Genomic DNA, 12,354 nt, shown 5'->3' with positions numbered 1-12,354 from the left:
GAAGTGGGCTTGTCCTCTGATATCAAAATGATAAGTTAGAAAATGTTTCCAAGGAGGAAGTGGTGTGTTTAGAGCTTCTAGTCTAGTTGGCAAAGTTGCGTGGGGATTTTTAGCCTGGCTACAATCCTACGTTAAACTTCTAGGGAGACTAGAACATAAGACCTGATCTCACTTACTGTAGTATGCTCTTTGTGTTCACACTTGTGTATATTGGTAACATCACCGAATCATGATTAGACTTGCCCGTCAACCTCTCAATAAAGAAGTCAAATTTCAATATCTTGATCCTAACTTACTTCCCAATGCATTCTAATGACAACAGTAATGGGAGAGTTGAAAGAATTCATATATTGCTGTGGTGATTACGAATTTGCATATGTGCTCAACCCTTGCAATTTATTGGCCACCACATCGCAGATAAAATTGCCGTTAGTAGGAGAAGAAAAACAACACAAATACGATACAGACTCAATGAATTCGCAATTTAGCAAATAAACTTATTTATGTTTGTTAATTAATTACTAATGAGACCTTACTTATACTTGTCTATCTATTGGAAATGACCCTTGCGTTCTTTTCTAATTTCCCTGACCTCACATTCTCCATTCTTCTTCTCAGAACGTTTTGGAGACAAGATAATTTTTCAAACAATTTCACAGCTACCAGATAACAAGACAATTCTTGAGAACAAATGGAAAATGATTACTGGGGATCAACCGTTGCCTGATTCTTAGAGTGACAGCATTCATGAGGCTCTTTAGGAAATACTCAGGCTTAAGCGAGAAAATATTCTAGTCATATTAGATGATGTGGGGCCAAATGTTAATCTCGAAGAATTGTTGTTTGAAGCAGAGGGATGCAAGATTGTTGTTACAGTCTCGGACAGTGTCAATTCCATACACCTTGATAGCACTCATTATATGTCTTCACTTGGAGAGGAAGATGCTCTATCCCTCTTTTGTTATTGGGCCTTTGGACAAGAAAGCATTCCAGATGGATGGTTCAACAAGCAACCAGTCAAAGAGGTATACCTATGTCTATCTACGTCTCATTTGTTGATCTTAGTGAACATGAAGTCTGCTAAATTTGCCATAATATGACATTATATTTTGCTAGCTGATATTGTGTAGATCTTCTATCCATTCCGTGTTTGCAATTTAAGAAGCATGGTTCGTTTAGTTGAATATGTGGAGATCTGAAGGCCACCCTTTGAGATTATATTGGGGCTAACTAGTCTGTACTAACAGGTAGCAAAAGAATGTCTAGGATTACCACTTGTATTGGAGGTGATTGGACGTTATTTACATAAATACAGTGAAAATGCATATTGGGAATACGCCAAAAGGCAGCTTTCACAAGGAAGACGAATCAATATTAGATCTTATGAAGAGGATGTTCTCAAGCGCCTAGCACTGAGCATAGAAGATCTAGACAATGATACAAAAAAATGCTTTTTGGACCTGATATTGTTTCCTGAAGTTAAAAAAATCCCTATTGATGCTTTGTTTGATATTTGGATTCATGTTCACAACTTAAACCTAGAGCATGCGTCGATGATTCTTGTTGATCTTGAAAAAAGAGGGCTCTAAAATTTGATACAGCTAACTCATAATTCAAGGTGAGTGTCTTCTTTTTGTTAGAAATAGTAAAAAATCATGCTGTTATAACCAAACAGCAAGTATGCCACACATTTCCTATTAAATTGGTAACAAGATAGGAATGTCCTCCATGAAACTAGGTCATACAACATTATCCTAAGAAGATATGAATATCTTCCTTGATACTAGGTCATACAACCTTATCACCTTATCCTCTAGAATCATCTTCTCATCTCATGGGCTCTCTATATATAGAGGCCATTGCATAGCCTTGAAGAAATTAGTTTGATGTATAAAAGTTGCTTCTCTCTTAAGTGTTTATTTCTATTTTTTCATTTCCAAGTATTTGTGTTTATTTCAGATCTTAGTAAATCTTAGATCTCTTATTTTTATCATGGTATCAGAGCAAGGTTTAGCCAAGTTCAGCTGGAGATTTATTTAGAAGTTCAGCTAGAAATATTGCTAGAGGGTTTTGTTAAAGGAATATATTGTTGGAAATGGTTTGTTTGCAGGGATGATTTTTTTTTTGGAGTGATATTTGGTTGCAGGGCTGTTATGCTGCTGGAATATTGCTAGATTTGTTTGAAGGCTGATTTTTTTGCTAACATGGGTTCTTCAAATGAAGTTTTGCCTATCTTTGATGGAAGTGGTTTTGCAGATTAGAAGATTGCAGTAAAGAATGCTCTAAGAGAGAAGGCTTTATGGAGGATAGTAAATAAAGAAATTAGGGAACCTCAACAAACTGATAAAGAAAAGGAGTTGTGGAAATGTAAGTTGGAGCAAGTTAGAGGTATTATTGGTAAAGCTTTGAGCCCCAATCTAAATAGAAGATTTGTTGATATTGATAACCCAATAGAGCTATGGGAGACCTTAGAAAAAGATTATAAAGATGCAGACATGGCTTGCACGTTTAGTATAGAAGAAAAATTGATGAATTTAGATCCATCTTATTTTGAAAAAATGTCTGATTACTTCAATGAAGTTACTTTTTTAAATACTCAGCTTAAAAAAATTGGTGTTGAATATGCAAAAAAGGATTTTCAGTTGATTTCAATGGTTGAAAGTAAGCTTCCCCAGCCATATAAAGTTTTTAAGGAATCAAGGAAAAGGGTTCTTCAACTAAATCTCAATACCCCCCAGCAAAATTTTGATCAATTTTGCAAATCTGTTTTATATGAAGAAGTTCAGCTTATTAAAGAAGGGCATATTAAGAAGAATCATGCATACACAGCCAAAAGTAAATTTTTTAGAAATGATAGAAAAAATAATTGGAGAGGAAATAATAAATTTTGAAATTATGAAGGTTCTAATCATTTTTCTAGAAATGATGGTGCAGAAAAGCAAGCTGGAAGAAAGCCTTTTATTTGCAGGTATTGTGGAGGTGAGAATAACATGGAGAAATTTTGTTTGAAGAAGAGGGACAATGAAAGGCAGCAATATAAGCCCAAGCAAGAAAGGTTTAAGGATGGAAAGAAGGATAATCATAGTTTTGTAGCTATCTCTTTAAAAAGGCAAGAGAAATCAAATGAGGAGGTAATTGCTACACCCAAAAGTAAATCTAGTGTTAAAGGGGGATACTTTGCTTCAGATTCTAATAAAGAATGGATTTTAGATTCGGGGGCATCATCTCACATGACTGGGGATAGATCTTTGTTTATTGATTTTTATGAAGGAAAGAATTCAGATCAAGAAATTTCTATTGGCAATAAAATGAAATTTCCAATTTTAGGAACAGGAACTGTTAATGTAACACATGGGTCTTTGAAAAATGTTTTATTGGTTAAAGGATTGGGGGTGAATCTTATTTCTGTATACAAAATAGTTCAAGCTGGATATGAGTTTGTTGTCAATGCTGATCAAGTTATTGTTAGAGATAGAAAAGACCCAAGCAATATAATTGCTATTGGTAGAGTTGATCATGAAGAGAATCTATTTAAATTTGTGGGGTTTCTTGATGATAAATATACACTCTCTCATGCTTTTATTGCTCAGACTGATTATATGTCACAACTTTGGCATGCTAGACTTGGAAATTTAAATTATAGAAAATTACAAGATAAGGTTAGAATGGATATGGTTAGAGGATTAACAAAAATTTCAGCTTGTGAAGGTGTGTGTGAAGGTTGTGTATTAGGGAAACATCATCGAGATCCTTTTGATTTAGGTAAAGCATGGAGAGCTAATCTTCCATTGCAACTTATTCATAGTGATTTATGTGAACCAGGATATCCTTCACTTTCAGGTGCTAGGTACCTTCTCACTTTTATTGATGATTATAGCAGGAGAGTATGGGTTTATTTTCTTGAAAGAAAAAAAGCAGTGTTTGAAGTATTTCAAAAGTTTAAGGCATTAGTTGAAAATCAAATTGGCAAAACAATTAAATGTTTAAGGACAGATAATGGGGGTGAATATTGCAATTATGCTTTTGAGTCATTTTGTGAAAATTATGGTATTAAGGTGCAAAGAACAGTTCCTTATACTCCTCAACAAAATGGGGTGGCTGAACGAATGAATAGAACTCTTTTAGAAATGGCTCGTTGTATGTTGCATTTTAAAAGTTTGCATAATAAATTTTGGGGTTTGGCTGTTTCTTGTGCTGCACATATTATAAATAGAATCCCCACCAAAGCTCTCACAAATATCACCCCAGAAGAAGCATGAAGTGGCAAGAAACCTCACATTGGGTATTTTAAAGTATTTGGGTGGGCACATGTTCCTGATACACAAAGGGAAAAGTTAGAACCAAAGAGTCATAAGTGTTTGTTTATGGGTTATAGTGAAGAATCAAAGGCTTATAGGTTATATGATTTTGACAACAAACAAGGTCTTTGTTAGTAGAGATGTGAAGTTTGATGAGCATTCACAACTTATAGCCACTCCTTCTCACTCTACAACACCAAATGCTTCTCATTTTTTAGATATTTTAGGAGGAAATGGAGACTACATTGATGAGGATGAGTTGTGCACTTCTACAAATAATGAAAATAGTAGTGAAAACAACACAACTAATGCTTGTAATCAGACATTTTCTGCAGGTAGTAATGATGAAGAAGATAACTTTTCAGCTAGCCAAAAGACAAGGAGTGTTGAAGAAATATATAGGCAAGGCTCAAAGATCCAAGGGAGGAATGGTAGTGCTCTCATGGCCAAAGTATTGCAAGTAAATGACCCAAGATCATATGAGGAAGCTAGAGGGAAGAAAGAATGGGAGCAAGCTATGGAAGAAGAATATGATGCTTTGGTGAAAAATAAAACTTGGGAACTTGTGCAACTTCCCAAAGGTAAGAATGTCATTGGTTGCAAATGGGTTTATAGAACAAAATTTAAATTAGATGGTGCTATAGAAAAATTTAAAGCTAGATTGGTTGCTAAGGGATTTAATCAAAAAGAAGGTGTTGATTATGAAGAAACTTTTGCTCCTATCATTAAAATGAATACAGTTAGAATTATTCTTTCTTTGGCTGCAAGTCTTGGGTGGCATATTCATCAAATGGATGTAAAAAATGCTTTCTTAAATGGAGATTTATATGAAGAAATATATATGGATCAGCCACCAGGTTTTGTAGATCAACAACATCCTAATCTTGTTTGTAGATTAAAGAAGTCACTTTATGGGCTTAAACAAGCACCAAGAGCATGGAATGAGCAGATTGATAGGTATTTTCAGCTTCATGGGTTTCAAAAATGCAAATCAGATCCAAATTTTTATGTGAAGAGAGTGCAAAATGAAATTATTCTTGTTGCAGTTTATGTGGATGATTTACTCATAGCTGGACCAAATATTGGGTTAATTAGTGATTTCAAATCAGATCTTAAAGGGGCATTTCATATGAGTGATTTGGGTGAACTGAATTATTTTCTTGGCTTGCAAATTAGTAGACTTCATGATGGGTTATTTATCTCTCAAGAAAAATATGCTTTGGATCTTTTAGATAAATTTAACATGCTTGAATGCAAGCCAGCCCCTACTCCTTTTCAATCTAGAATTAAGCTTACTAAAGAATGTATTTCCAAGAAGGTGGATGCTACTTTATATAGACAGCTTGTTGGTAGCTTGGTTTATCTAACACAATCTAGACCAGACATTTGTTTTGCAGTCAATTTGGTATCTAGATTTATGCAGGAACCAAGAGAAACTCAATGGTTGGCTGCCAAACGAATTTTACAATACATTCGTGGCACCATTTACTATGGCATTCATAATAGTTACAAGTCTTCAATCTCTTTGACTGGCTTCATAGATTAAAACTGGGGAGGTGACATAGATGATAGAAAATCTACTCGTGGTTATATTTTTCAGCTCGGGTCAGGTCCAATTACCTGGAGCAGCAAAAAAAAAACTACTACATCATTGTCCTCATGTGAAGAAGAATATAGAGCAACAAAAGAAGCTGGAAAGGAAGTAGTTTGGATTCGCAACATTTTATTTGAGCTCGGTTTTGCACAAAGTTCAGCTACTCCTTTGTATTGTGATAATCAAAGTGCTATTCAAGTTGCAAATAATCCTGTTTTTCATGCTAAAACAAAACACATTGAGATTGATGTTCACTATATTCGGGATCTTGTTCAAGCAAACTTTGTTAATCTTCTCTTTTGTCCAAGTGAAGACCAAGCAACAGATATATTTACTAAGAGTATGCTTGAGGCCAAATTTTTGAAACTACGAGGCATGCTCGACATGATTGAGGTGAACATTAAGGGGGGATAGTCATGTCATGTTCCCTCTCTTTCTTTTGTTGAAAATAGGTACCTAACAAGGCTGAATGTCAAGACATATCCTATCTATAATTTTTATTGTAATTTCTCCCATACATTATCATTAGTGGTAGAAATTAAGGAAGGATGTTAGAAATAGTCAACAGTAATGCTGTTATAACCAAACAACAAGTATGCCACACATTTCTTATTAAATTGGTAACAAGATAGGAATGTCCTCCATAAAACTAGGTCATACAACATTATCCTAAGAAGATATGAATGTCTTCCTTGATACTAGGTCATACAACCTTATCACCTTATCTTCTAGAATCATCTTCTCATCTCATGGGCTCTCTATATATAGAGGCCATTGCATAGCCTTGAAGAAATCAGTTTGATGAATAAAAGTTGCTTCTCTCTTAAGTGTTTATTTCTATTTTTTCATTGCCAAGTATTTGTGCTTATTTCAGATCTTAGTAAATCTTAGATCTCTTATTTTTATCACTTTTAGATTCTTTTGTTGAAATTGCGTTGAAATATGTAGCAGAAAGATATAGATAGTGATCATCAAGCCAAAAGAGTAAATCTCCCATTTCTTCCAGCATGATCTAAATGGAGTTTGGACATGTAATCGTTTTACTTCAACTCAAAATTTGTAATCATTGAGATGTTGCTACTTCATTTTGAGAACTTGAAAAAGATGTCTCACTGAAGATTGAATGCATCTTAACTCTTGCTTTCCGAGAAATTGTGAGATATATGCAGTTCAACATGATATGTTGCAGCGTTTGGCTATTTATTGTGCAGAATCTGCGGACAACAACCAAAATGACAAGATATGCAAAAGGTTGAGATTATCTCCATTCTCTTGCTGGGAAGATCCCTCACATGGAGATATAAAAGCCGTTGAGATTATTTCCATTTGCACAGGTTGATTTCTTTAAATTGGTTTATTGATATTCACAAGTATCAGGCTTCAAGCAAATGAGTGAGGCCCATCAAAATATATCTATTCCTTCTTTAAAAGGTTTTGAATACTTTTGTAGGTCCAATGAAAGAGAATAAATGGCCTAAGTTGGAGTTTCCAGAGGCCCGTGCTCTTGTATTGATATTTGATGGAAATGAATATTTCCTTCCACCATTTGTGCAAGAAATGTCTCAGTTGAAAATTCTTATGATAATCAACCAAAAATCCTGTAGGGCTAAAATTGACGGCATGTCAACCTTTAGTTCATTGGTTCAGCTGAAGAGTCTTCGGCTTGAAAAATTGATTGTCCCTGATCTAGATTATTTTCAATATTTAGAAAATCTCAGGAAGCTCTCACTGAGTCTCTGCAGCACTGATAAGGGATGATTGGACATTGAAGTGTGCTCAGAGCTGCTTAAACTTGAAGAGATTAATATTGACTACTGTGAGGATATTGAGGAATTTCCTATTGGTATTTGCAATTTCACTTCACTGAAAACACTATCTATAACAAATTGCCATCAACTTTGTAAGATTCCTGAGAATCTAGGGAAGCTTGCAGGATCTCTTCAAGTGCTGAGCTTAGTTGCTTGTCTCAATCTCAAAGAACTGCTAGCCTCAATTTATGAACTTGGAAATTTACATTTCCTTGAAATTAACAAATGTAAAGGTTTGGAGGCTCTTCCACGTGACTTCAATAAGTTGGAGAGACTCAAAATTCTCAACATTGGTGACTGCAAAAAAATCAAGAAACTTCCTAGAATGGTTAATGGCCTTACGTCTTTGTCAGATGTGATCTGCGACGAGCAATTGAAAAAATAGTGGTCTCGTTTCTGTGAGTCGATTAATGTGATAATTGCAGAACCAAAATTTAGTTTAGAGTTTCTGGACACATAACTTTGCTCCGGCAATCATTTATATTGTGAACAGTGACTATGGACCATGGATTGAGTAATTTTCTTTCTAGTTCTAGAAGCGGAGTTAGAAATTAAGACCATTTGTGTCATTGGTGTTGGAGTTCTATCTATACACTTTAAACTTATGACAGGATAATAGATTGCTTAGCACTACTGTCAATATTGTATTTATGTCATATGTTTTGATTTTTTAATTATTAAGGGTTTTAGTCCCTAGCTACAACAGACACACGAGTGATCATGCTGCAATGTTCTTTTCATGGTAAATTGTGCCTGAGCAACAATTAAATCCTTTCGCTCGTGCTTTAACGTGTTTTCTTAGAGTAAGAAATTAGCAGATCAAAATTTTTCTTTTCCGCATATTACATTTTCCTGGGTCTAGCAAATGGAAAGGAATTTATAAATTCTTAAACCTTAACATACATCTGGGAGATGGTGGAGAACAAACAGAATCCGTATAAGTACGTAATTTCTGGATTTGATTGTGTAGAGTTTTTTAACCATCAATGTTTTGGATCATACTACATGATCCATCATCAAGATACAAGAGAACAAGAAGATCCATAGTGAGGACAAAAATGAATACTCCCTGCAAAATTTCTATCACGCCCTTTGCCAAAAAAATTCTGATGTGGGACTCTATGTATGACAGAAGTCAAAATCCTTTTAAAAGTAGGAACCACTTTGATAAAAAGTTTAACATATTATTAAAATCAATTTGGACTATATTTATGTTAGATAGTTTTTAATTTTTAATTTTTTGATTGGTACATAGTTTTTAAATTTATGATCATGTAACTAAATTTAATAATATTGTTTTACTTTTGATAATTTAATTGAATAAGGGACTTGTATATATATTCATTTACAATTAATATACTATTATTTTATTTCAATAAATAATACATTTGACTTTTTAATTTTATAGTATACTATAATTTTGTATTAACATTTTTAAATAATTTTGACAATTAGTGGAATATATATATATATATATATATATATATATATATATATATATATATATATATATATATATATATATATATATATATATATATATATATATATATATATATATATATATATATATATATTTCAATGTTGGTGAGCTAATCTTTTTGTTATTCTAGAAAGCTTTGTACATTGTTATTAGTCCTTGCAAATTAATGTACGGGCATATAATTAATTTAAAAAAAAAGAAATATCTTAATAGTCCAAAATTGAAAATGATTTATTTTTTAAATATATACTAATTTCATCATTCTTATTGATTGTTATATTTTTGTTAGGGGCTAAAAGTATTTTTTTGGGGACTAAAACGCCTCCATCAATCTGGATATTTTGTATCATTTTATTCTAGGGACTTACATCTTACCCAAAATCTACTAGGTGTGTTCAAATCAAATCATTTTTACAAACAACACTTAAATTGGTAGGGGATTTTCTAGCTTGATTGTACCCATATTTTTCAAATTAATATAAATCCAGACTATTTTATGCCTTACTGGATGATGTTTGATCAAGGTATTTTTTGCCTACTAGACTTTATCTCGAAAGGCCCTCCTTGTTTGGAAAAAAGTACATATTAAAATGTATTACGTAACAACTACAAAATGGAAATGGTTAATAAATACAACACAGTGGAGTTGTACCGAACAATAATATATCGTTTGATAATTACATATCAATGGTGGAAGTCTTATTTCGGGTCGAATGCCTGAAATGAAACATCGATCTAATTTTAATTTCCATAATGGTGAGAAGTGTCCACTATCCTCACCACCACCTCCACTTCACACTTGCAATGCGAGTTGGCATTAATTATATGTGCCATCACTGTCAATTACATTCCCTTTACAATTCACTTCAAATGATTCACTTTTTCTTCGGTGTTGAAGAAAAATTATAAACTATAATCCTACATATGTGGGAAAGATTTCCAAAGATTTTCTACTAATAGAATTTAACTTTAAGGACTAAGGTATACAAAAGGTTAAATGAAATCCATGGCAGTCGACCTAATTAAGTTATTAGTAGGATCTTTTCTTTGTCATTTGTCAAAAAACAATTTCATTAGATTAAATTGGTTTATAATTATACCCACTAAACCATTGTGGTGCTCAAAATGTCATATTTATTATTATAATTATGATTCTATTCTAACTTTTAATTTTTAATTAATTAATAATTACAAAAATGGTTGACTGACTATCCCTCTCTTGTACTATTTTGAAAACTTTTATTTTTCTAATATTCTTGAAAGACTTTGGGTTTTCCTAGACAGTAAACTGAAGAGAGGTAAAGGCGGGAAGAAGGGCCCCATATGTGGAAAATTTGCTTGCTCGCTCCCTAAATGAAGACAATTCATCGTGGAAAAAATGTGCGAGAAATTTCCACTTTGCTTCCAACATCCCGCGTTCAATTTGTTTGCTTGCTCGCTAAATGAGTACAATTCAACGTGGAATAAAGACTGCAAGAAGTTTCCTCTCAGCTTTCATATCCCGCAATTTCCACTTCACTCTAGGAGTCATTGATAAATAAGTGGCTGCCCTAATCACCGCCGATACGCTAACAAAATGGTTTCCGCCTATGTTCTCACGCTTGTTCAAGGAGCTGCTGGAGAGGTTGTTAGAGCGTTTCTCTTTAGGCCTGTTGATGCGGGTGTCGATACCCTTCTCTCAAGCTGTCAAAAATTGGGACAATGGGTGGGCGAGGGGTTGTTATGCTTGCAACCCTCATCTTCATTTGCAGACTCATACATTCCAAAACTACCCAAACATAGCGTGGGTTTGGAGAATCAAGTAGGGGATTTGAAAAGGCGGTTATTTGAAGATAATTTCAATAAGATCGGAGTGATGGGAATTGCGGGCAGTGGCAAAACAACCTTGGTTGCTGCTCTCTGCAGGGATTCTGATGTCCAACGTAAGTAGACCATATATTTACTCTTTCAATCAAGTAATCTCGTAAAATGCATTTTTTGGGAGTTGCTCTCGGGAGGGATGCTAAAACCATAAGTTAACCATTTACACACACCCACACAAAAATTCGTGCTGAATCAAGGAATTTTGTTAAATACTTGTTTTTGTATTGTTTGGGCTTTGATAGGAATTAGATCTGAGAAGAGGAGGCTATTTTAATGCTGGCCTATATTCGCCCAAGTGCTGGGCAACCTATTTTGCTGCTAGGTAAAATGTGCATCACTTTAGCAATCGGATGCAGGAACTGTATGTGTTCCATTGCACTCAGATAAGCCTATATTAAAAACATCAATCATACCCACAACCTTAACCGTGGTGTGATGAGACAATTTACCTCTGGTTTGTGGCGATCTCTGTGTATAGGTTATGGTTCAACCTCCTTTTTAAGTATATAATCTCATGCTTAAGTTAGGGAGCTTCTCTAGCATGGAAATCTTCCTTAGTTAGTCAAGCAGGGGAATCCTTTTCCATTGGTATTTGTTAACTGTGTCTCGTCTGCTATTGATGAGCTCTTCATTGTGTGAACCATCTCCTATTGACAAGGCTGGATAGTCCTCTTCCATCCTCTCCTCCTCACAGTGCCTGAAAATGATTCATGCCTTAATGTGGTTTCTGGATTCTCTTCTCCTTCCCCTCGATCTGTCTTCGCCTCCTCGAAGTTTCTGAACACCATTCATGCCTCCACCTTTGATGTGAAATCCTCTCCCCTTCCCCTCTTTCTCTTCTGTCTTCATTGAAGTTCTTAAAGGCAATTGAATCCTCAACTTGCTTATGTCAATGCAATCTTCTCCCCCATCTTCTCAATATATCCTCTTCCTCTCCTTCTTCTTAAAGAGCTTAACGGCCATTCATATCTCCTCTATTCCCTTCAATAACCCCCTTCTCTCCTCTTTTACGCGTATGAAGAGCATTTATTCATCATCTTGCTTTACTTGGTGTAGTCCTCTCTTCTTCCCCTTAATCTGTACTCTTTTCTGGTCTACTCTCCTCTTCCTCTTAAGCTATCCTATTTGGTCACTCCTGTGAAGACATCTGTCCTCCCCCACTCATCTTTGATCCATCCATTCGAGCCCCTGATCTATCAAGACCTTACTATCAGGTCAAGTGGCCAATATGCGGAATACTTATGCTTAGGATAGCTTTTATTTTCACTGGGAAGTGGGCTTGTCCTCTGATATCAAAATGACAAGTTA

General features: G+C 34.6%; 1 protein-coding gene across 1 annotated transcript; it reads left to right on the top strand.

Annotated features, from left to right (window-relative positions):
- Positions 1 to 324: 324 nt before the first annotated feature.
- On the top strand, positions 325 to 1,589 carry LOC149555872 (putative disease resistance protein At4g33300). Its single transcript, XM_089829600.1, has 3 exons — positions 325 to 428; positions 773 to 1,025; positions 1,248 to 1,589. The coding sequence occupies exons 1-3, from the start codon at positions 325 to 327 to the stop codon at positions 1,587 to 1,589; spliced, it is 699 nt and encodes a 232-aa protein (XP_089685726.1).
- Positions 1,590 to 12,354: the final 10,765 nt, after the last annotated feature.

Source organism: Cupressus sempervirens, chromosome 5 (genome assembly GCF_028749045.1).
Source record: "Cupressus sempervirens isolate cs-2001-9-10 chromosome 5, ASM2874904v1, whole genome shotgun sequence".
In the NCBI taxonomy this organism is placed as follows: Eukaryota; Viridiplantae; Streptophyta; class Pinopsida; order Cupressales; family Cupressaceae; genus Cupressus; species Cupressus sempervirens.
The sequence above is the reverse complement of the archived record's forward strand: the minus strand, read 5'-3'. Positions and strand labels throughout refer to the sequence as shown.